We start from the raw sequence: 25,258 nt of genomic DNA, 5'->3' as shown, positions 1-25,258 counted from the left end.
CGCCCCCCGGAGACCCCCGCCCCCTGTTTTGCCCCCCCCCCCCCCAGCCCCTTCTCCCTGCTGCAGGTGGTGGTGGAGCGCTACCAGAAGGAGAAGAACCTGCCCCCCTTGAGCAGGACCAAGTTCCTGGTGTCCCAGGACCTGCCCCTGGCCCAGTTCGCTGTCACCCTGCGGTAAGCGGCGAGGGGCACGGAGGGGTCTGGGGGGCTTAATTTGGGCAAGGGGTTGGGACATCGCCCCCCCCCCCCCCCCCCCGGATGCAGCTGAGCCTCCAAAACCAGCCCGAGTTGGAAGCTGCTGATCCAGGCATTTGCCCCGCCGTGCGTGCCTTGATTAGCCTCAGCCTGATGCAATTAGCCTTTTGCAATTAGCCAAGAGCGTTTGCTCGCCAACATTTCCAACCTGCCCCGGCCCTGCAAGCCAGCAGCATCTGGCCACCAGCCTGGGACCTGCAGGGGGGCTCCAGCCCTGCAGGTAGGACCCCCCCCCCAATGCTGTGCCCCATCTGCTGTGGCTTTAGGGGGCTGGGGGAGGATGCCTGTGAGCTCTCTGCCTCTCCTCTGGGTTTTTTTGGGGGGTCCTGCTGCTGCCAATCTGCAGCAAAACTCCCCCGGTGCCTCCCCTCCCCTCCTGGCAGGACTCGTCTCTGCCTGGCCTCCTCGCAGACCCTCTACCTGCTGGTGAACAACAGGGGGCTGCCCAACATGACCGTCACGATGCAGGAGCTCTATCGCGACAACAAGGACGAGGACGGCTTCCTCTACCTCACCTACGCCTCCCAGGAGATGTTCGGGGGGCTCCTTCCCCAGCAGACCCCATCCAGCCCCGACCTGGCTGTGCTTTGATGGCTCTGTCCCGGTCCCAACCCCGCTGCCGGCTGCTCCTTAATCCTTGGGATTTAGGCCCAAAATCGCTCCCCTGGCGTGGCAGAGGCTGGTGCTGGCTCGGGGCCACGCAGAGGTTCTTTTTTTTTCAGGGGGGGAATTTTGTGCGAGGCTTTGCAGCCCAACAGCTGGCCGGCTGCGTGGAAACCTTGGGCTTCTCTAAGCCACTTTGCTCTCCTAAGAGGATCGGGGCCGAGGATTTGGGTGGGTTGCGGAGGTTTTGCTGCTGGAATAAAGAGAACGAGAGCGGGCTGGTTCCCCTGGTCATCAACCTGGCTTCATCCCTGGCGAGAAAACACTGAGAGGGGCGAGGATTTTTGCTCCCCCAAATCAGATACGGGGCAAAAGCAACCCCCGGAGCAGCTCCCCACATCCCGTTCCCTGCTCAGAGCCTGGGGGTGAGCCCCCCACCGCCCCCCCCCGAAAGGGCACAGAGCAAAAAGCTGCAGCAGAGCTTCAAAAGGCGCTCGAATTTTCGCGTCGTGCTGTGAGTCAGGCAGCGGCGCCGATGCTGCAAAGCGCTGCTTAAATATTTAAGGCTTCCCTTGCCAGAAAGTGCCTCGTCACCCTGGGTGAGTATTTCGTGCACGTTTCACGGTTAAAAACGCTAATAAATAAGCTCTAAAATTAGCTGCTGCCAGCAGCAAGAGCCGGGGCCCTGATGTGATGGGGGGGTTGAGTCAAGCCCCCCCCACCCCGGATGGAGAGAAGGGGCTGGGGGCTGCCCCTTGGTGCCACCCAGCTCCCTCTGAGCCATCTCGCCCCCCCCCCGGCAGTGCAGCACCGAAGATTTTGGGATGGGGTGAGGCATTTCCACGGGTGCCAGCAGCCGGGGAGGCGTTTTGGGGCACTGTTTGCCTCTCGAATGCTCCAGGAAGCCGGCGCGGGGTGTTCTTACAAACGTGTATTTAATCTGTCAGCCCGCAGCTGAGCCAGCTCTGCCCCGAACCCTGCTGAATAGGGAAGGGGCTGGCGCACCTCGCTGTGTTTGCACACTCCTGCTTATCTCTTGGCATCTTGTAATTAAGACCGCGAGCTCGTCAGGGCGAGGGTTCCGCTTCACCCACGTGCGTAACTCCCCGGGGCTGGCTCGGAGCACCCCAGGAGCTCCGTGCTGAACCACCTCGTGCGAGCTTGTTTTTTTTTCCAGCAGCATCCCTCCGACACCTGAGACCTGCCTGGAAGCCTTCAGGCTACGAGCAAAGCAGAAAAGCACCACGTGTGGTACGAGGGGGCTGGGGAGAGACCCCCCCCCCTTTCCATCCATCCTCCCCTACCCTCATCAGAGCAGGATGGATGGGGCTGGCATTTGGCAGATGAAAGCGCATTCTTCACCGCTAGCGGGGAGAATCGCTTCCCAGAAAGCGTCTGCAGCCAGGAGAGGCTGAAAGCAGGGAGGACCTGAGCTGCCTTGCAGCTGTGCTCCCCTGCAAATCCATCCCCCCAACGCATCCATCCCCTCCTCACTGGGCTGTGTAGTGGTTGCAGAGGGATGGAGAGCCCTTTCCCGCCAGGAAAAACTCTCGGTTACCAGCTGGAGCCGGTGCTCAGTTAAATCCAGCACCCTGAGGAGGTCTCCAAAGCCTCCTGTGGGGCTGTGCGATGTCCTGGGTGGGGAACTGGGCTTTGCTGCTTGATTCGCAGAAGCGAGCCACTTGTGTTCTTCAGCAGTAATTGCTGCGTGCACTTTTGCACTAATTGCTGCTTGCAATTATTAGGGCGGAGACCCTAGGAGGGTCTCACTGCTGGCCACCAGCCCCTTCCCACCAGGAGGAATGTGGTCCCCAGTGTCCCCCAGTTTGATTTGGGAAGGGGTTTCAGAGCATGGCAGCTGCTTGTCCCACACCCCGATGCTCGCAGAGAGGAGTCCCCAGCCCCTTTAACCCCTTGGTTCTGGCTTCAGGAAAAGGATGGGGCTGGGGGAGATGGGCAGTTCATCTCAAAATGAAAGGGTGTTTTAAGGGCAGAAGCTGCCTGGAATCCCGTTTCCCTGCCCAGAGCCATCCCAGGCTCCAGCTCCATCATCTCCACCCTCCCTTCACCATCACCTGGGAAGGAAGAAGCGGGAATCCCTCGCTCTGGCCCCGAGCTGTGCCAACCTCCCTGTTACAAAAACTCTCCTGTGGTTTAAAAGCCTTTCCCCATGCGTTTGGACCCTTTTTGGTCCTGGCGTGCTCGGTGCAAAGCTGCTGCCAGCCCTGTAACTGGGGAAATCCCTCCAGGGAGCAAACCACACGTGGAGGAGATGCCTCTGGAGATGCACCGGTGTTATCCATGCTCCGAAGGGGATGGGGAGGACCGGGGGGGCTTTGGGCTCTCTGCTCGCTCCAGATCCAAGCACAGCCATAAAGCGCTGAGGAGCCCGGCGAGGATTACCCGAAAGTGGCTGTTTATCCTACAAAAAGGCTCCTCGGAGGGATAGAGCAGCTCAGGGAACGCGGCACGTAAGCGCTTGACTTCTTCCCGTTACAAATCCCTGAAGGGAAGCAGCTGGGAGATGGGGTTCCCCAGGGACCCTGCTCCCCAGGATGGGTTATCTTGGGGAAAAAAAAAAAAGGCATTTTTAGGGCCAGCAGGAGGCAGCCGATGTGCCCCCTGGGATGATGAGCTGCAAAACGAGCAACTTGAAGGCGTTTTGGCTGCTCTGGGTGGCCTCAAAGGGCACCCAAGGAGCGTGGGTGCAGCTGGTGGGGGAACTCGTGTCCATCTCCATCCCATCCTGCAAAGAGAGGGCAGCTTGTCCCTGGGGGGGGGCGACGGATGGGGGCCAGCTCTGCCCCATGGAGACGTGGTGATGCTAAAAGATGCCACCCGCCTTCTGCTTGGTCCCCTGGGAAAATAAAATAAAATAAAGCAACCGGCTCGGAAGGGGCTGCTGGTGGACTTCTCGGCTGCTTCGTTTATTTTGCTGAATTTGTAAGCGTGAGCTGTCCCTCCTCGTACAGACACAATCACATATTTATTGCTGAGACAATTTGGAGTTAATTATGAGGCGACTAATTTTCTCAGCAGGGCCTTGCAGTGTTTGGGTGGGAAGGAGCCAGCTGTAACGCCTCTCCTCCCCGTTTCTTACATGCAACCCAAGTTGCTCAAGTTCCTAAAACAGAGCGAGGCGAAACGTGGGCCACCGGTGTCCTTTTTGGGCACAAATCCCTCAAAAAAAAAAAAAAGTGAGAACAAGCTGGTGGCTGTGTCCTGAGTCCAAGCACCGGGGTCCCCCAGATGCCCACCAGCTGGGCAGGATTGTGCCCCTTGCTCCTCATCAAACTCCCTTCGCAGCTGGTGCGTGGCTTCATCAGCAGGGAAACGTCCTTGCTTTGGGCTCTGTCGGGTGGGAGAAGCGACGTGCCTTTGTTCCATAAATTGGTCTTTCATCTCCGAAGATGCTGTTTGTGTGGGAAACTGCTGCTCAGCACACTGGCTCCTGATTATGCTCAGTCCCTTTTGTCTCACCCTTGAATAGATGTTTTCCATCCCAGCCGGGATAATGAAACCATCTCCACGTTGAGGTGATTAAGCCCTCGCTTGCACCCGCTTCCTCTGCCTGCTGTAAGCCCCCACCCCAAATCTGGGGGCTCCTTACGCGAAGCATCTGCCCTGGGTTTCAATCCTGTAGCCACGAAGCGATGGAGAAGGCTCAAAGGCTCCTGCACCATCCACCGCCCCCCAAACCCATTTTTTGATGCATCAAAACAGCCTCAGATGGAAAAAAAATAAACCCCAAAACCCCCAGAAAAAGGTTTGCTGTCTGGTGGGACGCGGCACCTCTGCGCGTTTTTAAGGGCTTGAACGGCTTTGAAGGGCTCAACGAGCCCAGCCTCGACGTTTTCGCTTCTTCGGAGCCATTTATTCCCCTTTATTTATCCTGGGATCCCCCAAGGCTCTTTAATTTCAGCGCTAAATCCAGGTTGAGCTGGCAGCGGTGATATTTCCTGCCTGCATTCCTCCCCTCCTCATTACTTTATATTAAAAGCGGTTTCGCCGCAGTCACATCCCCAGCTATTTATAACCCGCGGGAGGGAATATTTCAGACCGGAGCTGGCTGCACCCAGCCTGGCTCCTCGCCTGCACCCTCAGCATCCAAAGGCACCGATCCTTTGGGGGATCGCAGGATTTTGCTCGCCCTCGGCCATCTCCGAGCTGGGTTTTGGCCGGCGCTGGCTCCCCGGCGGGATGAGTAAGGGCAATGATTCACCTTCCCTATCAGGCAATTAGCACCAGGTCTGCAGCTAATGAGCTGTCCTGGCTCGCTCCGGGCAGAAGGAAGAAATGAAAGAGAGAAATTGGAAAGGCGGCGCTGCCCTCCCAGCACAGCACGGGGGATTTGGGGCACTTACGGGAGGGCTGCGAGAGGCAGGGGCTGCAGGATCCCAGTGCCACCCCCAAAAGAGGGATGCTCCAGGCATCCATAGGGCGGGGGATCCCTCAGAAATCCCTCCACTTCCCAGCCCGAGCAGGTTTTTAGGATCCAGGGGGGGGGGATGCTGAAGGCATCGGCTCCTCCGAAGGCATCTCGGTGGCATTAACGTGACGAACTTCTCTAATCGACGCTCGTTATGAATTGAAACCTTCTAGGAACCCAGCCTGGTCTCTGGGTGCTTTATTAGCACTGCCTCTCAAAATTATTATTATTAGCAAGCTGCCTCTCAAAATAAAGGCTTGGATGTGACGGGGGGGGGGGGGGGGGCCCCCCTTTTTTAGGGTTGTTTTATTTTTTTTTTTTTGCAAAACGAGAGGCAGAGGTGAGAAAGGAGGCGCAGGAGGGCAGAGCAGGGGGGGGGAGCAGCTCCATTAACACCGCTGCTAATTGCGTTCCTGCTGTTCAGCGCAAGAGCAGCCAAAAAATAGAAATAAATAGAAAAATCGCTGTTTTGCTCCAGGATCCCGGCTTTGTCTGAATTCTCCCCGTCAGCAGAGGCCCCCTTGGTGCCCGGTGATGGAGCAGAGGCCGGAGAGCACCTGGGGGTTGCCTCCGATCCGTCCCAAAGAGCACCCGAGAAAAGACAAAGGGAGGAAAGGGAGAGGGAAAAGGGGGTGCCCCCAGGCTCCGCGAGGATGCTCCGGTGGAGACGGAGCTGGAGAGGCAGAGGGGGCTCTTCCCAAGGACCGCGCTGCCTCAAATATGCTCAGCTCCACCACAGCCTCGTGCGTGAAGATGGAAACCCTGCCTGGCCCTGAAGCTTCAAATAAATCACCGCTTTCTCCGCCCGTCCCCCGAAACTGGCAGCGCTGCTTTGTTCAAATTAAAAGATTTCCCCCAGGACCTCAACCTGGCTCCTGCTTTGCAGATTTACAGCTGCTGGAAAGGGATAAAAAAAACGTGCTTTTTTTTTTTTTTTTTGATGGCAAGTGCTCCCGGTAGGACGCCTTGATGTCTGGGTAATTTCGTTATCCGGGCACGAGGGGCCCCTTCCTTCTGCTCTGGCTCTTCCAGCGCTTTGCATAATAAATTCGCAGAGAGCAGCGGAGGACTTTTACCTTCTCACCGAGCGTGGTGTCGAAGCAGGGAGGGAAGGGGATTCCCCACCAAACAGCCCCGCAGCGATGCCAGGTGGGAGGAACAGATCTTGGAAACAGCTGGACGGCCGCGAAGCTCGCCCGCTCTCCGCCGTCGCCTCCCGGATATCTGCAGGCAAAGCAGGCAGACAAAACTCCACCAAAACGAATAAAAACGCCCCGCCGCCCGGCGGCTCTCCCTCCGATGCGAGGAGGAAGGAGAAATGGGGAACAACCTGAATTGCCCCTGCCCGAATCTGGCAAAAAGGGGAAATCCATCGCCCAAATCCGCCGGGGCCAAGCGGAGAACGAAGGTCGTGACTTTTTTTTCCCCCCATTCGTGGTGGGGGATTACAATCACGCCACGAAGCCCCGAATTGGAGCCACGCTTCGTGGCCTTGCAAAAAAAAAAAAAAAAAAAGCCTTAAATTGCGCTAAAATTGGAAGGGGATAAGGGGAGAGGCACCTGGCCAGAGGCAAAGCTGCTTCTGCCCACCAGGGCCTCATCCTGCTGGTGCGAGCCCGCTCATTCTGCATTAGCAGCACATTCCCTGGAAGTAATCGCAGCCCCTCAGGTCATTAATATGGAAATGTATTCCCCGCTCCACGGCAGCGAGATGTTTGTGCAGATTGGAAGCAGCTTGCTGAGATTCGCTTCTGAATGCGTGGACATTAAAGCTTCCCCATTACAATGTTGATGATTTCTTCCCTTTTGATGAATAGCCCGCCATAAATAGACTCTGATTAATTGCGGCTGCACTTGGAGGGCTGGAAATGCATCATTTGCCTCCGCGGATTGGGATAATGGTCATCATCTGCCTTTGAGAGCCATTCAGCAGGAGAGGGCTCGGCTCTGCCGGGGAAGCCAGGTGGCTGCTCGCGAGTTTGTGCGCCAGACACCCAGCTCCCAACAAAAGGCTCGGGTGCCTCGCCGCAGGCTGCCTGCGAGCTAATTGCAGCTCTTTCCACTCTTTGCTCTTCTTTTTCATCCCCACTTCCAGGGCCCAGTGGGATGCAGAAGGGACCAGGCGTCCTAAGGAAAGGGGCAGCTTTTGAGAACCGAGCTGCGAAGGGGTCGGAAACGGGGGGTGGGGGGGGTGGGGGAAGTAATTTTTTTATTGGCTTGCTGGAGCCACGCGCGCGTTCCTCGCACGCTTGAATAAACCGAACGGAAGGCACGCAAACCTTAGGGCACCCCGAGCCGCAGACAGGCACCCGCAGGCACCGCGCTGTGCCCCGATGCTGAACCCGCTCCGGGCAAATCCGCCCCTCCTAAAGGGCTGCCCCGAATTGCACGGGGTAGGGAATCAATGCCAAAAGGTCATGGGGGGTGATGCCAAGCCGCCGAACCCTCCCCAGCGCGGGCGGAGGAGGCGATGCTGAGCCCCTCTCCCAGCACCGCAGCAGCAGCCCGGATGCTCAGGGAGTTGCCATGGAAACCCGGGAGCTTTGGGATGCAGCTGAGCATCCTTACAGGGTGGGACGGTGCAGGCGGTGCCCCGCAGTGGGGCTGCAGCCCCAAAACTCAACAGGGATTCGGGCACCGGTGCTCCCTGCAAACAGGGGGGAAAGCCATTCCCTGCTTCGCCCACCGGGCTTTACTCCCTGCTCATTAATGGGGCTGAAAAGAGCTAATTAGGCAGGGCTCGCAGCCCTGGGGTGCTGCTCCTGGACACCCCGAAACAGCCGATGGGACCAGGCTGGGAGACAGGACCCAGCAGGGCAGAAAGCCGCAGCTCAGGAAGGTGTAATAGGATTTTCCAGCTCTGCTGGCTCAGTGGAGGCAAACAAGGGCTCAGCGATTAAAGCCCGTAAGTGAATTATGGCAAGACGGCCCCGGGGAAGGTGCTGAGGCAGCATGACGTGCCGGGACGGCCGCTTACTTGGGGTGGGTTTGTCCAACTTCAGGCTCAGCCGCTGGCTTTTCATTTCAGGGGGATGAGCTGCAGCAGGTTATCAGCGTCGTGCTTGATTTAACGCACCCAAACACCAAAGGCGCGGGAATAAATCGTGAGCTGTGCGTTAACGAGGTCATAAAGGGTGAGAAACAGCAGACTGGGGCACGTCCAGGGCTGGATGCATCCCAGGGTGTGTTACTGCAGCGAACAGCAGGCGTGCAAACCAGCCTCTGCTTTGCATTTCTCTCGCTCCAGCTTCCAGCCCTTGCATCTCACCCTGGCTTTTCTCTGCCGGCCTCAGAGCCACGGGGATGCTTGGCCAGGGGCTGGAGAAATCTCCTTCCCCCCCTCCCCCCCCCCCAAGAAAAAGATCCCTCCCGGCGCTGCAGGTTTCCAAATATTTGTTGGAAGGGACCACGTTTAATGGGCCAACTGACGAGCATAAAACCAGGCACTAATTGGCTCAGCGCGAAGCCGAGCTCCGGCCCTTCTGCAGCTCCCATCGCCGGGGCTGCCGGGGGTGCGGCGTGATTCATCATCATTACAGCCGGGGGCTGCGGGAGGGAGGGAAACCAAACAAACAGCCCACCACCGGGCAAAGCTGCTGGAAGCCGGGGAAGTTTCTGACTCATCTGGAACGACGAGGAACGGCGGCGGCGGCGCTGCCTGCTGCGGTGGGACAGGTTCGTGCAAAGCTGCTCCCACCTCCAGGGGCCGTTTCCCCGGCTCGTGGCTTCCCCGCAGCAGCTCCCGGCGGGGCGAGGAGGCAGCAGGGTGCAGGAGCAGAGCCCGGCTGTTACCCTGTGCCCAAACCTTTTGGAGGAAGGAGGTTTAATTCAGGTGGCTGAGCCTGGAACCGGGCAGGGGAGCTGGGCAGCGCTACCCCACCCCAAAGCATCCCTTTGTAAATTCCAAAGACGAGCAGCTTGCCCGGGCTCCCGCCGTCCCAGCACGCAAGCACCGGGTCCTGCCGGCCCCACGTGCCCGATTTCCAGCCAACGGGAAAGAAAACCCTCGGCACTGCCACGGGATTTACCGGCACTGAGGCCACACACGCCTTCGAAGCACGTTGGGCTGGATCCAGATACCACCGGTGACCCTCACCCATCCTCAGTTCCCTGCCCAAATCCCGTAGGAAGCAGAACTATGAGAAGGAAAGCAGCATTTGGGATGGAAAAAAGGGTTGCTTTTAAAAATAACAACAATTAAAGGAAACCAAACGACACCTTTAAAAGCAGAAGGGGAAGTCTGGCACCGTCCAAGGGGAAAAGGCTCCCCACACTCACGGCCGGGTGGCCACGGGGAGGCAGGAGGATGGGGACAAGGAGACTTCGCTCCGTTGAAGCCGCCGGAGTCGTCGTCACGTTAAAACATTCTCTGAGCCTTTTCGTGGAAACAGCGACCTGAATCCTCCTCGCCCGTGCTGCTGAACATGAATAAAGCATGCTCCCCCATCCATTATAGAGCAGCCGGACGGCGCGCGGCACTGCCGGCTCCCCACTCGGGTCCTTCCCTGGCGCTCACGTGGGCAGAGACCAGAGGTGGCGAATGCCCCAAGGAATTCGGCCTCAGCTGCGTTTCGAAGGCAAGATTTCCCTCCCCTGCTCTCCGAGCACGCAGCAACCTCCCCCCCCCACCGTGACTTGCTGCTCTCTAATAATTCGCTCCTGTCCTTCCAGCATGAGTTTGCAAGCCTGGTAATGCCCTGCGAGCCTGGCCGGGCTGCAGTCGATGTGTTTTGGGCTAAAATATAGGAAAAACAAAAACAACAACAACAAAAAAACACCTTGGTTCTCTCTAGCCCCTTTCGGAGGAAGAGCCCGGCGCAGAACATCGCGTCCCTCCAGGCTGCACCCGTGCACGCTCCCCTTCCCGCGCCCTCCAGCCAGGCTGCAGCAGCGAGAGCTGGCTGTCCTTTAAGCTACCTAAAAAATAATTAGCAGGAAAAGTTCATTACAGCAGGGCTAAATGCTCCGGCGGTGTCCTTGGGAGCTGCCAGCAGCTCTCCCGCAGCTGGCAGCGGGCGCGCACGCCGCTCGGCTGCCCAGACCCGTAATGAAGCACGGGGAGTTGGGGGGGGGGGGGAGGAGGCACGCTCGGCAAATTAGATCCAGTTGATGATCCAATTAAGGGGATGTTTGCAGAACTATCGGAAGCAAAAGATGCTCCCCGGGCAGACGCCACGCTGCGAGGCAGCTTTCACAAAATGGCCCTGCAGGGAGAGGCCTCTCGCTTCTTATTCCTTGCAACGGCTGCACCCAGAGGTCCAGGCACCCTCCGAGCCGAAAATCGCGACCGGCTAACGAGGGAGATGGCTCCTGGCTGGAATATTTGCAGTCCGAGCAGGGCGTTTCCTCGTCTGTAACAGATATAATAGCTCACGGAAGCAAAAGGCGAGGGCACGCAGCAGGCGAAGGAGCCCGAGCGCACGCAGGTCCTCTCCGGGTCAAACTTGGCCTCCGCCAAGAATTCCTTGCACCGGTGCCTTCGTCGGGGTTAAAGGAAAAACGTGTGGTGCCAGGAGGGGAAGGAGCAAGCTGAATGGAAGGGATTGGGCAGGGAAATTAGCAGGAGCGTTAAGTGGGTGCAGAGCAGCCTCAGGGCAGCTGAGGAAGGGGAGGAGCGGGCTTCTGCTGAAGAAGAGGATTTTGCTGCAGTTGTGGCATTCCTGGGGAAAAGGATCTGAAGGATCAAGGTACTCAGCAAAGCCCTGGGAGCAGAGGCACCGAATCGAGCCCCCGAGCACGTGGCTCTACTGCTTTTTATCCAGAAAAGGCGATTTCTGTCAAGCCCCCGTGAAAACCGAACACATTTGGGACCAAACCACTCAGCAGCGCAAGCAACGAGCGCCGAACACCACCACTGCCAGAACCTCACCCCAACGTGGCCCTTATCCCCTCGAGACTCGGAGCCACGAGCACGGACAGTCCCAGGGCGAATTTTGGGATGACCCAAGCCCGATTCCTTCCCCAAGCCCCTCTCCAGGGTTGGAAGCGGGGATCCCCGAGCCGGGCAGCCCCGCTTTAATACCGGGTGCGGCACGGCGAAGAACCCGCTCTGCCTCCAGCCCAGCTCCCAATCTCTTGGGATGTGACAGCCTCCTCCTGGAGAGCAACCAGAAGAAATCCCTGAAATGATCCTCCCGGAGAAGCGAAGGCTTCAAACGCGGCGCCGTCACAAGAGCTTACCGTCAGCGTCACCGCGCCGGCGTCCAAGGGCTGCCACGCGCTCGGAGGACGGAGCCAGAACCCCTGCAGGACCAGGAGCCGCGCCGCTCACCCGTGACTCACCCAGGAACGGTGCTGGGAAGGGAAGGGCCCCGAATCCAGGCCACGACGGCGTGGCAAATCAGGTTACTGTATCACAGATGCTCGCCGAGCGCAGCAACAAGCGCGGGTTCCCCCGGGGAAAGGGCAGGAGCCCAAGGCAGCTCGTGGTTTGTCACCCCTGGAGGAGAGCGGGCGCAAACGAGGCAAGGATGCGGCCGTGTCGGGATGGAGGAGCCGGGGGCTTTGCCAAGGGGCTTTGGGAAACATCGCTGATGCTCCAGGCACGTCCCTCCGGTCATCCCGAGCCTGTCCCAGCCCCTCCAAGCTGCTCCACGGCCACCCCAGCGCTGGAAGGGCTCCACGGGGGGGGCTTCAGCAAGCACCGCCCGCTCGTGCTCGGGTTTCCCCCTCTTTCAAAGGGCTGAAGGTCACAAACCGAGGCTGCAATGGGAGAGCCACCAGGCTGCGGAGAAGCAGCAAGGAAGAAGTCGTTCCCTCCACGTCAAGGGGCAGGATTTCCAGCAGGGACACTCGCGGGCAGGTCCTTCCCCACGCCCAGGCGCTCGCCTCGCTTTAGCCGTGCTTTTTACGGCACTTTTTAGAGGCCAGCTCCCTCTCGCACAGCCTCACAGAGGTCCTGCCCCACTACAACCCGCCAGGACCATCTTCACCCCCACCCCAAAAAGCCCCCACCCCTTCTCCCGTGGCCACCGGTCCCAGTTCGAAGCCCGTGCTGGGACCGGCACAGCACCAGGAGGCAAAAACCCCTGCAGCAGCAGCAAGGCACTCGCCTTCTGCGTGTCCAGACAGAACTGCCACCTCCGCTCTCGTTCATTTACCTTTGATCCTGCTTTCACGATACCGCGCGGTTATTTGAGGTAATTTCCCTTTTTAAGCCCTCACCTGCTCGTCACCCTGTGCTGGATGGTTTTTTTTTTATATATAAAAAAAATCGATGTGTTGCTACGGAAACCAACTTTGATGCCCCAAAACCTTCCATTTCCCCGGCAAAACCAGCGAGGGTCAAAGCAAAAGCAGAAACGCCAGCGATATTCCGGTGTTTGTTTTGTTGAGCACGGTCATCGGAGAGGGGAGGGAGGAGACGTTGCCTTTCCCCAGCTCTAAAATGGGAGCTTTTAGGACAAAAAAAAAGCACACCGAGGAGCCGTCGCGGCTGGTTTCGTGCTGTGAACGGGACACCGACGTTTGCAGAAGCGGGGAGGGAAGGATCAGTCATCAAATCGCACTTTTTGGACTTTTTTTTTTTAACCCGAATTCGCGGCTTATAGCAGGGTTTGAACGCTTCTTACAAAACGAGGCGTCGACTCGGCACGAAGCACGTGAACCCAACGCCAAGAGGGAATAAAGGCTTACAGCTTGAGACAGAAAACGTTGAGTTTTTCTTAAAAAAAGAAAGCCACGCTTCCATCTTAAGGATTCAAACCATCAGCATCGGCCAACTCAGCAGACAGTGCAGAGGTTTTCATTGGCAACGGGAGCAGCGAGATCTCTACAGACACAGGAGGAGAAATAATCAATACCAGAGCTCCTGAAACGTTTAATTGGAGAGGGCTTTATTTTCTGCTTACGAGAACTGGAACTTTTACAGCTGGTTTGCATTGGACCAAAGCTGGGATTTATTTTTTTTTTTCTCTGTTTTTATTTTGCTAAACATAAGCAATGCGGTGGAACTGGAAAACGATGACTTAACAGTGTCTAAACCACGAGCGGATCGAGAGGAACTTGGAAAAAAAACAAAGAAACAAACCAAAAAAAAAACCAGCCTTCTAGCTAAAAAGTGGAAATCCACAATACAGCCTGCCCTACAGGATGGCACTGCCTACCGCACGGAGCGACCTCGGGCTGGAAGGGGGCAGCACCCCAGGGACCGCGAGGCAGCTCGGGTCTGCCCAGCGCTCTCCCTGCCGCGGGAACTACTGGCCGTGAACCTCTCTCGGTTGCTTTCAGGACCAAAAAGGCATCTTCAAGTTTTAATCAAAAGCGGCGGCAGGAGCCCGGGGCCGGGGGGGGGGAAGCTCCGGGTGCCACCACGGGACGGGGCAGAGGGAGGGATCCTCGCGGGGAGAGCTGCGGCGAGGGAAGCTGGGGAGAGGCGCGGGTGCCCCACGCCAAGTGGCTCGTCGCTTCGCTACCTCAGGGTCAATTTTTACAACCGGCTTGAGGAAAAGGCTTCTACAAACCGCCGGGCTGGACTGCGGAGCAAACAGGGTTTTTATTCTGGTTAAAATGCGTTGGAACAAACATGCAGAGGGGCGGGGAGTTCATTCCGTCATAGCACCAGAGTTCACAAGTCAGCTTCACCATCGTCAGCGCTGCGATAAATACTCCGCGTCTCTTAACGGGGAGGAGGTGGGAAGCACCCAAGTGTGACCTTTAGCATTGACAATTCCTCGGCTTAGGAGACACGTCAATAAAACTCAAAGCAGCTGGGGCATGCCAGAACCGTTGTTTTTAAACATTCTCTCTGCTCATGAAAGATGCTACTGTCTCGTTTTGATGGCGTTCTCACCCTTGGCTAACCATGCATCTCTGCAGGTGAAAAACATTGTGTCAGGTGCCGGGGGAGACATTGAGATATGAAATGAGCTTTTTTTGTGTGTTTTGTTTTGAAACTGGATATGAAGTTCATCTGGGAGAGTGCAGGGTTGGAGTAGGTTTTGTTTTTTTTTTTTTCCTTTCTTCCCCTCGCCCTTTCCTTTCTACGTGTCACCAAGGCACTTCACTCTGTGCGTAGGATGATGTGGATCCCTGATTCTGTGAAAACCGGCCCGCTCATCTCGCCCGCCCTCAGCGCAAATGAGGCGTCTTCAAAAGGTTTCTGCATCTGACCTGCAGAGAGCAGCAACGAGAAAGTTCAATTAAGCCCAGCAAAGACTGGAAGATCTGAGCAAGCAAGCTTCAAATGAAGACAGCTTCCAGGCAAACAACAAAGTCACCAATTAATAACTCGCAGGGGGTGTTTGTTTTTGTCTGCTCCCCGAAGATGATCCAAAACAACTCATTCACACATGCGTGTACACACTTTTTTTCCCCCCCTCCTCGAACAGAGATTCTGCTCGGATCCTGCAGACATCACTGCAGCAAGGGAAGATGTTCAGAGGGCTGCAGACTCGGGAGGCAGAGGAAATCTGTTCTGCAGACTCACCGGCACAAGGGGACGTTTGTCATCCAGCCTCACGCGCCCTCGGGGCGCGCAGGGAGAGGGGACGCGGTGTGCATTACGAGCTGCGCTTAAATAATTTACACGGCACACGTGGCTCATGTCATGACCTAGATAAAGAGCTGCTGGTAGGGCTCCGAGTCACTGACTTCCAGGAGGTTCAGTAACCCGGGCTCAGGAAAGCCAGAGGAAGCTCCCCACGAGGGGAACAACGAGCAGAACGAGCGCGGCTCTGCGGGGGAGCTGAGAGAATAAGCGGCACGGGGACAGAAATCGCGCCTGGTTTCCTGTAAGAGAAGTTAAAGCGAGGAAAACGGCAAACCCCAGCCAAAACAACGAGGTTCTGTCGTTACCGAAAGGCTGAAATCTCGTTGGGGTGGGGGGGGATTCCTGGCAAAAGCTGAAGCAGCAAAAGGAGACGCCTGCGAGGTGACAGCTCCCCGTGCCGAGGAAACCCTCGCTCTCCGCTCGCAGCGCCGGCCGCATTCGCGACGCTCGCCTGCGGAGATGTTCAGACCGGTGCCTTGCCAAAACCGCAGCACGAAATCTCCTGGAGGTTTACGAGCCCCGTCTCCGAGCTTCAAGGCAGCGCCTGTGGCTTTGGATTCTGTTACGCGCCAGGAGAGGGCTGCGGAAGGCTCACAGGCTGGATCGCCAGCAGAGGTTTCACCAAAATGCCGTTTTTTTTGGGGAATTAAAGCTTCCCAGCCCGCTCGGCGGCCACACAGCCGAGAGGCACCGTGCGCAGCCAAGCAGCATCGCCAGAATTTAGGTTTTATTTCAGGTCCCACACCCAGCCATATCCAGTTTTCTAACGGGGCTGCTAAGATGCCACAAAAGCTCAACTCCCCCCTTTCAGGATCTGCCCTAACAGCTTCGGCTTGGCCCTTTCCCCATCCGAAATAAAAAACAAACACATTTGATTACTGAAGTGATCCGATGCCTCTGACTTTCCAGTTTCACTTCTCTCTCTTCAGCATTTAAATTGCTAGGGGAGGCAAACAGCTCGCCCGGCTGCCAGGCTCCAGTTACAAAGCCAGCGTCAATCACCGTCAGATAAAAACCACCTCGGCACCTCAGGTTTTCGGTTCTTCCCTCCTAGGGCCTGAAATCTTTGCTTCAGCTGAAGTAACAGCCCCTCCGCTACCCCGCGGCGCTTATTCGAGCAGAGGCGAGACCTATTTGAAGGGTTTCAGGAAGATAAATGGCAATGTTTTAATAACTTCACCTCTGAAGAAACCACCGCTCCGCGTTCTACCAAATTACATTTGCAGCCCAGTGAGAAAAGCGGCAGAGCTGGGGACGGCCGTGACAGCTGAGGAGCTCGGCCACCGCTCGTGGCTCTAGTGTCATCTAGTGGAGACGGCCTCTTGCAACATTCCTTTAGGTTTTGCTGCAGCCAGAAAAAAAAAATATGTATTATTTTTTTCCTGCGCTCCTCCAAAAATCACAGGGAGCTGGGTTTCTACTGAGCCGAGCCTCCTAGGGCGGATGTTTTGTTGTGGGAACCCAGGAAATATCCTCGTTTTGTTCTATGACTGCAGAAGCAAGCGCTGCTGAGCTGCAGCGGACCTTAAAAAGGAGCAGCGATTAAAGAAGTATATGGGGAAAAATATAACGAAGAATGAAACCAGAACCTGCACTCTTGAATAGTTTCCCCTGCCAAAGCCAGGTGGGCTTCGGGCAGCGGGGGGTGAAAGAGCAGCTTCTGGAGTCCCTTCCAGCAGCAGCACGCCCACCGGTGCCCGAAATATCCTGCGGCACCCTGCCCGTGTGGGTGACAGCCCTGGGCAGGCTCCTCCTGCCGGGTTCGCGTGCTCGCCACGGGGGTAAGAGCCTGGGATGAGCTTCTGAGGGCTCCAGCCCGCTTCCCACCAACCCCGAGCGTGAGCTGGGGAAAAAAAGCTTCCACCAAAACGTCAGGCTTCGACGCGCCGTTTGCTGTTCCAGACGTGGGCAGCTCTTCCTACAGCTCCTCCTCTGGGATCGCTGCAAGTTCCTGCGACTGCGGGGCACGGATTATCGTGACAAATATAGCGTTTTCTCTCGTTGACGGGTACCTTTTGTGACCTCCTTCAAGTAAAATATGCACGGACACCCTCGCTGCGAGGATTTGGGTTTGTTCTTTAAATACCGTAGCCGTACCCGTGACATCATTGCTTTCATAATTTTTGCTCCTAGTGGAAAATGACTGCAAAAAGGCACCGGGGAGATAAAGCAAGGCAGGTTTCAGCTCTCCGCTTTCCCATCCCGAAGATCATTCCTCCCGCCCTCGCAAATCTCATTAACGAGGACGCATCCACGAGCTTTTTGTTATCGCTCCCCGACCGCGCCAATCGATAACCCCGGAACGAATTCTCTCGCCAGCAACGTTACGTTGGTGGGCCGCGCATCGTTCCCATTTCCACAATTTGTTAATAGCTTTCTCGTTTAAGACTGGAATGCCGGATCATTTATCCGGCACCGTTTCCTCCTTATCCCTGTTACGTTGGGCAACTGGATTTCGGCTCAGCGCGACCAGAGAAATCCTTTCCTAGAGGGAAAAGCCAATTCCAACGTCCCCTCCCTGCCTGGAATAGAATTATGGTTGCACTAATTGGTTTAACTTCTAGGCAGCAAGCTACGTTTCCTGCACAGCAGGCCGCCGAGCACACGGATCCATTTTTGTGTCCGTTCCCCCCGCAGCAGGGTGCGTTACCCAGCTTTGCTCCCTGCCGGGGAGATCGGCACCCACTCGGGAACCCGGTGGCGCCGGGCTGAGCTCCACTCACCTCGTCCGAAGGCGCCCAGGTCGCCGCCCGCTTTCGCCGAGCTGCAGTCGCTAAACTGGGAAGCGAGGGATTCAAAGTCTTCTTCTCCCGATTTTATCTTCTGGATGTAGCCTGGAGATGCAGGGAATAATTCGGTCAGGAGAGGGAAAACGGGGAAAAAGACAAAAAAAAATCAACACCTCCGCCCCCAAACCTTATCAAGCACCCAGTGCTTGATATTCCCCCCCCTCCCCACAAAGCCTTTCAAGCCCGAACAAAGACAGAGCCAAACTTCCCCACCACCCCAAAAGCAATTGTCACAGGTTTTTATTTTGCCGAGCACGTTTCCACCTTTGCCCCAGGGTCCATTTCTATTTAAGCTTCTGTTAAAAGAATAAAAAAGTTAATTCCACCTCCTGCTACCCCCTCAAGCACGGGAATTTATTACTGGGCTGCAAAACAGATGAGCTTTCGGCTTCAGGAGGGCTCGCCTGGGTGGAAGACCAAGCATGAAGGATCCCCAAGGAGCGAGTTATTTGCCAAGACAGCTTTTTAAAAGGTCAGCAAAGAAATATTCGTAGCCTTAACCAGGGGAGCCGGTAATTAGAGAACCTGAGCGCGTGCAGCCACGAGCGAAGCTCAGCCACCACCGCCGCATCCCTCGGCCTTTCACGGCTGGCTGAGACGAGGAGAAAACCCCAGGCAGATTTCCTGCGACTCGCCTGGCTTCGGCTCCGTCACGAGCGGAACCGCTCGGCCCAAAGCCCAAGCCAGCGTGGGTGCAGCTGATTTGCAGCCACCCCCTGCCGAAATGTGGCTTAGCAGCGGCCGCGGGAAATGTTTCTGCACGAGGACAGTCGGGTGAGCCGGGATTTTGGGAAGCTTTCCGCCCGCCCACGACAGCTTGCTCCTGCCAGGAGGGCTCGCTTTGTGTGCCTCGGACCATAGGTGAGGATTCAAGACCGAAGTCACACTGAAAAAAAAAATGATTTGTCCGTGTTTTAAGCAGGGGAACATCTCCAAGAGGAAGGCAGGAAGTAACAGAGCCGTAGGTCCCTACCCCAAAGGAACGGCCCCAAACCTGGGGCTGGTGAAACCTGGCTACACCGATTTCTCCTGAGAGCCTTGCTTAAATGTGAAGTCCCTCCTTGCAGAAACCTCCTCTGTTTCCAGAAGACCTGGCAAAGACACCTTCCGTGTCAGACCAAGGCAGTTTTCCACCCTCAGAAAGAAAACCCCAAGTCGGGAGCAGCAGCAGCAGCACTTGGCTAAAATTTTGGCTGAATTAAAACCGAAGTGAGGCTGGAAAAGGGCGGTAACAGCACCTCGTGCTCCTTGACGAGAGATCAAGAGAAGAGGAGCGCAACCCCAAACACCGAAGCCGTTAAGGAGGGACCCGGAGGGATGCTCTCAGGAGTTTCCGCCGCAAAGGATGAAGAAAATCGGTATTTCCCAGCTCGACTGGACGCCGTATAGCTGAGGAAACACGCGGGAGGAAACGGGAGCGGAGTGTGGGGGGGGTTATTTATCTGGGTGGCAGTCACGGGGGGATGCTCGAGGAAGGAGAGCGACGCCGCTCATCCGATTAAACGAAGCTGCTTGAGCACGAAGTCTCCTTGCTGACAAAACAGAGTTTTATCCTAAAAGATGTATTTGCACCACCGTAAACACACGGCTAATTGGATAAAGCTGCCGGTCCCCAGCAAGCACCCATCGGACCGCTACACGAAACACGCCGAAGAGTCAGGAATTAAAGCTTTAAAGCCACAAAGCCCCCAAATTAAGGATCCGAGCGTCTGAATTTATGCATTTCACTCCTCAGGCGCCCACGCCGGTCGCATCAGCTGGGTCCTAGCGGTAGAGCCGCTCCCAGGCTCTGAAAGGGAATTCGGTCGTTAAAAGTTCCTAATTTTACGCCAGCCCGAGAGCCAAATCCGCCTCTCGGGCGGACGAGGGTTTTCCGGGGTGAAACCTGAAGCTGACAGCGCTGCTTCACGTCCCCTCTACGAGGACGAGACGCTTGCATCGTGTCCGAACGTGGGCGCTGCGAGGATTCGTGAGCCTTCCCCCCAGGCGATCTCAGCTGTTTAAAAAGAAAAAAAAAAAAAACAGGGGGGGGGAAAAAAAAAAAGGTAGTGCCCAGCTTTGAGTAAATCCCCCCTAAAAATCCCTCGGGTGTCAGTGAAATCAAAGACTGGCGCGAGGAAAGCGAGATGAAGGACGGCGCTGAAGTGAAACGCGGAGGAATTTGGGGCTGAAATTTTGGGGCGAACGCCGGCTTTTCGCGAGCCGATTCTGCGGCACGGAGCGGGGCCGGGGCTAACGAGCGAAGCGCCGTCAGCAGAAAGGAGGAGCGGAACACTAAAACGTGGCCCGAATGACCAAGCAAGATTCGACGGCGCCAAGCGAAGCGACGCAGGCGGCGACGATTTCTGCTGGGGGCCGGGAGGAGGACGTCAGGCGGGGAGTCGCGAAATCGGGCGGATTTCGGGCGGCGGGGCTTTAACGGAGAGGAACACCGCGCCGAAGCCGCGGCCAGCTCCGCGAGAGGAGGGCAACGGAACAGCAAACGCCGCGGGAGAAGGCGCTGCCAAGAGGGAAGGGGGAACGCCGCATCCCACCGCGAGCCGGAGAAAAGACGAAAGCGAAGCGTGGAAAAAAAAAAAAAGGGCTAAGAGCAGAAACGGAGGAAGGGGTGACCTACATGAGCGGCAACTAAAAGGCCGGCTGGCTTCGCGGGGCGGGAAGAGGCTGGTGAAAAGAGCAGGACGCTGTAAATCCACTGGGAGGTCAACATCGGGAAGGAAGGCAGTTGAATGAAGTAATCAAAGCAGCTCTCACGCAAGAAACAGCGGAGAGAAAGCGATGCTAAGCAGCGTTTAGATGAAACCGGGCTTCCGCGCGGGGGAGCGGAGGCGTTCTGGAATAACCTGCAGAGCAAACGCGGCCAGGAGGAACCCAAAACCCCACGTGCTTCCTAAACGGCGCCTGATCCAAGCTCGCAAGAGGGACCGAAAGGTTTCCTCACCCATTTCTTTCCGTCGGCGCCCAGCAGCTCTGGCAACGCGAGGGCTAAGCTACGTTTAATCCTCCGCTGCGCCTTCCTCAACGGACGGAGTTCCTCGCGGCCGACGCGCCCCTCCAGCTCTCTCGGCTCTCCTCCGTTTTTTACCGGAGGAAAGCTGTCAAAGGGAACATCCGACGTTAATTGAGCTCCCCTCCCTGAAAGATTTATCGTTTAGCACCGGTCCCTCTCGTGCGGGAGCGGAGAGGTCCCCGATCAAAAACCTCCTGGGGTTTTGATCGCGTAAAACCTTAAGGCTCGGATCTCCCAGGCGGGAGCGATCCCCCGACAAACTACTCGGACAATCCCGCGCTGTAATCGCGTCCGGCAGGCGCAGCGCATCTGCTCGGGGGTGGGGAGTTCATCGGGGTCTGACCGACGAAAGCCGCGGCAGAGCTAAGCTGGGCCTCCTGGCAGCGAATTTCAGCTGCCGTAGAAACTCCGGACGCCCGCGAGAAGCTGCGGGGCCGATGCTCCCCACGACCTGCCCACGAGTAGCGTTTCCTGGGGGCAAACGGGAACAAAAAGACCCCTTCGGATCCCAGACTTCGGAATGAATCCCCTGGCTTTCAGCGAGGAGGCAAACGGGGTTTACACGGTTTTAAGCACAGCTTTTCCCTTTTCAGGCGGCGCGGAGAGGCTGGGAAACGTGAGATCTGTTAGCAAGGGGGCCGCCGAGCTCCGTCGCACCCTTGGGCGCCGAGGGACGAGCAAGAAGCTTGGGGTTTTTGTGGTTTTACGGGCAGCAAAGAACCGCGGCACCTCAGAGAGAGGAGAGCACCTAAAGGAAATAAAAGCCATGGCAGCCGTTGAGCCCAAAGAACGCTCCTAAAGACACCGAGTTTACAGAACCCTATCGAAAAGCCGGTCACAAGCTCCTGAAACACCTCCTGATAGCTCTGCCCGAGGACCTCCCCTTCTGAAAGGCCAGCGATTCCCTCCGCTGTCAAACCGAGTTCGCCCGTGCCAAAAAGTGAGGGCACCAAACCGGTTTTGTTCCTCAAACACCCCAAAAAAAAAAGGAGCAAAGAACCTCAGGCTTGCAGCTCGGCTGACGTCTCGCCACCCGTTTAATCTTTTCCGCCCCTCTCGGCGCAGATCTCCAACGCCAACATCCCGCTCCGTCGCCCCCGGGCCACGCTTCCTCAGCCACCCTAACCTGGCAGAGCCGATTCCCCGAGCCGATTCCCATCCGCGGCGGCAATTTCAGCTCCTTCTCCAAAAGTTCCTGCACACCACCTGCTGGTCACTGCCTCCCCCGCTGCGATTTACACAGCGGGGAGAGATTTTCCCCACCCCAGGGCTTTCAAACGAGGCAGCCTTTCCATTTCTTGCTGGTCAGGATCAAGGGAATAAATAAGCATGCTCCCTATCTCCTTCCCCTCGCTGCTGAAGCCGAAATAGGAGGTAAATAAGGGAGCTCCAGGACCACAGAACGTGTCTGCGGGCTCGTAGGGGCTGGACAGCCCCCAGCCTTTGAAGGAAGAGCTGCCCGCTAGAGAGCACGGGCTCATTTGTTAAATTAATCAGCGGGGGGGGGGGATTTAAACCTCACCTCGAGCCCCGGGTTTCTCACCCTGAGAGGAAAAAGCCGGCAGGAGGAGCAGCGCTTTCGACGCGCTCGCAGAGGAAGCAAAAGCTCAGCACCGAAGAGAAACGCCCTCAAGTCAATTCTCCTGCCAGAGCCGCGAGGATCAACGCCACCGACCGGGGGGAAGACGTGCGGGACCCTTGCTCCTAGACCCCGCCACGAGCCAGAGGGCATCGGGAAAAGCCCGGGCTGACAGAAAAAAATCGGCCTCGGCAGGGCTGACCGCTTCCCTACGAGCAACTCGGTTTGAGGCAGAGGTCAGTGGGAACTCAGCTGCTCTCAGGGCGAGGAGTCGAGCGAGATGAAAGAAAAATGTTTAGAGAGCGTTTGGTTTTAGCTTTAAATAATTTTATTATTTTTTTAAGGAAAAGTACAGGTTTAACAGAGAAAACACAAACAAACCTGAGGTAACATGACACAAAAAAAAAGGAGACAGACGGGCTGGGACCTATCTCGACACCATTTCATGGTGCTGAGCAAACCGCAGGGCAAAAAAGGGTTTCTCCAAGCGGCTGCGCCACGTGAAAAGTCCACGTTGGAGCCTCTCGGCTTCAACACCGCCTCAGCGAGCCCACGACACACTGAGCCACCTCGCTCGGGGTTAAGTCTAGCCTTAAAAGGACTTTTCCCCGACAACGGTACCGGTTTTTCTCTCTTTCTGCTGCATTTACTTGCCATTGATAAGCTCCAGCGCCTCGTCTTTGGTCCGCGTGATCTTTTCCTGCCTCCACGACGAGGGCCTTCTGGACTGGTTGTGCTTCACCAAGAGGTGCGAACACCGCACCTTGCTGGGCTCCCCTTGGCCGTTCTTCCCGCCGCCGCTGGGCCGTTCCCACTGGCTGGCGTTGGTGATGTGGTTGAAGTAATAAACGCGGCCTGCGGGCGGAGAGAGGGCCGGGGGTTAGCACAAAAACCTCCCCAGGAACCAGCTCCGGCTCGACTTTCCCGTTGGGTGCCCCCCCCAGAGCGGTGGGAGAACGCCCACGGACGCAGCCAGGAGCCTTCGACGGGCCGAGGCCAACGGTGTGAAGGTCAAGGCCAAGCGCCGGGTCCTGCACCTGGGGCACAACAACCCCAAGCAGAGCTACGGGCTGGGAGGTGAGGGGTTGGGAAGCTGCCTGGTGGAGAAGGACCTGGGAGGATTGGTTGTCAGCCGGCTGAATATGAGCCAGCAGCGTGCTCAGGTGGCCAAGAAGGCCAGCAGCATCCTGGCTTGGATCAGAAACGGCGTGGCCAGCAGGTCCAGGGGAGCGATTGTCCCCCTGTACTCGGCTCTGGTGAGGCCGGACCTCGAGTGCTGCGTTCAGTTTTGGGCCCCTCGCCACGAGAAGGACGTGGAGGTGCTCGAGCCAGTCCAGAGAAGGGCAACGAAGCCGGTGAAGGGTCTGGAGAACAAGGCTGAGGGAGCTGGGACTGTTCAGCCTGGAGAAGAGGAGGCTCAGGGGCGACCTTATTGCACCCCACAGGTACCTGAAGGGAGGCTGTAGCGAGGTGGGGGTTGGTCGATTCTCCCACGTGCCTGGTGACAGGACGAGGGGGAACGGGCTAAAATTGCGCCAGGGGAGGTTTAGGTTGGGTATTAGGAAGAAATTCTTTACTGAACGGGTTGTGAGGCACTGGAATGGGCTGCCCAGGGAAGTGGTCGAGTCCCCATCCCTGGAGGTCTTTAAAAGACGTTTGGATGTAGAGCTCGGGGATGTGGTTTAGGGGAAGATTTGTTAGCGTTAGGTCAGAGGTTGGGCTCGGTGATCTTGGTAGACTATTCTGTGATTCGGAGAGCACAAACGCTCACGGGGGGCACGCCGGATTTCCATTGAAATCAAGTTTTCTACCAGAAAACATGACTTTTTTTGGAGCAGGAAGCTCTCGGGAAGAGCTCCTCGAAGCGACAGGGTCAGCGTTGAAGCCGGGTAATGCCAGGATCCGGCCTGAAATCCACCTGCAGCAACTCAGCACCGAGACCGTTTCTGCTGTCCTCCGCCCCAGGGCTCACCCCAGCAACTGCCCCTCACAGGGGGGGGGAGGGCAGAAAGCCAGGATCTAACAGCAAAGGCGCACGATTTCCTAATGAACCCCCAGCTAACGAGCTGTTAGTTCCACGCAGCCACAACGCTGCCCTTCTTCAGGACGCAGGAACCACAAGGCTTGTGGCAAAGCAGGGCCACGCACACCCTTTTTTCCTGCCTCATCTCCCCCAGCAGCCAAAGGAAGGACAAAACCGAGCGTCAGCTGCTCGGAGCCCATTTTCGAGCCCCTAAAGCCCTCGCTGCAAAAGAGCAAACCGTGCTGGAAACGCGGCCCTGGCCCCAAAATTCTCCCAGCCACGTTCCGTCTCGGAGCGTTATTTACTGGGAGCTTTTTTTTTTGCTTTACCGGGAGCGTTTTTTGCGATGATTTACTTCCCTCTGAGGGTGACGGAGCACGGGAATCGGTTGCTCTGAAGGGTTTTTGGAGCCTCCACCCCCGGAGACACCCAAACCCCCGCCTGGATCCTGTGCCAGCTGCTCGCGGCGATCCTGCCGGTGACCCCCACGGATCCTTTCCGACCTCGGCCGCTGCGGGACCCGCTCCGGGACCAAAACGCCGCCCCCGCCCCCCCCCCCCCACCCCCCGGTTACCGGGCCCCGTACCCACAGCCCCCCCACTCCTCCCCCCCCAACCCCGGGCCCTGCAGCCACCGGCACCGCCTCACGCCGGGGCAGGGAGCACGGCACCGGCCGCTCCGGGACCGGCGGCCTCCGGCGCTCAGCTCCGGGGCCTTCCGCGGGGCTCGGCCGCTGGGGGCTGAGGGGAGAAGCCGCCCGGCCGCGAGCCTCGGGGCCTCTACCGGTGCCTCAGGGCCTCCCCCGGTCCCTCGGAACCTCCGCGGGCCTCTCCCGGTCCCCGCCGACCCCTCCCGGTCCCCGCCGGCCGCCCCGTACCGGAGCTGCGGCTCATTCGCTTCTCCCAGCCCGCGGGCAGCTTCTCCTCCTCCGCCATCTTCCCTCGCCTGCGCCTCCCGGCCCTCATTGGTCCCTTTCGTCCCCCTCTCGCTCTTCCCATTGGCTCGCTCAGCCGCAGGGAGACGCCCACTCGCCGCGCCATTGGTGGGAGCGCGCGTCGCTCCGGCGGCTACGGGAAGGGAG

The 25,258-nt window shown here is 57.4% G+C and overlaps 2 protein-coding genes across 2 annotated transcripts; one reads left to right on the top strand and one right to left on the bottom strand.

Moving 5' to 3' along the window:
• Positions 1 to 42: 42 nt before the first annotated feature.
• Positions 43 to 1,326, top strand: LOC118155439 (microtubule-associated proteins 1A/1B light chain 3C-like; the record flags this gene model as incomplete). Its single annotated transcript, XM_035308698.1, has 2 exons — positions 43 to 173; positions 638 to 1,326. Coding segments are annotated over 2 exons (339 nt in total), but the record flags the coding sequence as incomplete, so codon positions are not given.
• An 11,774-nt stretch (positions 1,327 to 13,100) lies between these two features.
• Positions 13,101 to 25,204, bottom strand: PIN1 (peptidylprolyl cis/trans isomerase, NIMA-interacting 1). The gene is made up of 4 exons (XM_035308762.1): positions 25,055 to 25,204; positions 22,809 to 23,009; positions 17,500 to 17,610; positions 13,101 to 14,397 (listed from the first exon to the last, which is right to left on the bottom strand). The coding sequence occupies exons 1-4, from the start codon at positions 25,173 to 25,175 to the stop codon at positions 14,288 to 14,290; spliced, it is 543 nt and encodes a 180-aa protein (XP_035164653.1). The 5' UTR covers positions 25,176 to 25,204; the 3' UTR covers positions 13,101 to 14,287.
• Between the last annotated feature and the right edge of the window lie 54 nt (positions 25,205 to 25,258).

The sequence above is a fragment of the Oxyura jamaicensis genome, chromosome 30 (assembly GCF_011077185.1).
Source record: "Oxyura jamaicensis isolate SHBP4307 breed ruddy duck chromosome 30, BPBGC_Ojam_1.0, whole genome shotgun sequence".
Lineage (NCBI taxonomy): Eukaryota > Metazoa > Chordata > Aves > Anseriformes > Anatidae > Oxyura > Oxyura jamaicensis.
This window is presented reverse-complemented; position numbering and strand designations above follow the sequence as displayed.

Excerpts from the sequence above, each read along its gene's own strand:
- PIN1 (XM_035308762.1), bottom strand. The coding sequence starts at position 25,175 with ATGGGAAGAGCGAGAGGGGGACGAAAGGGACCAATGAGGGCCGGGAGG. Across the intron at positions 23,010-25,054 it reads GCGAATGAGCCGCAGCTCCG|GCCGCGTTTATTACTTCAAC; the intron begins GTACGGGGCGGC and ends CTCCGCCCGCAG. Across the intron at positions 17,611-22,808 it reads GGCGCTGGAGCTTATCAATG|GCTACATCCAGAAGATAAAA; the intron begins GCAAGTAAATGC and ends CTGCATCTCCAG.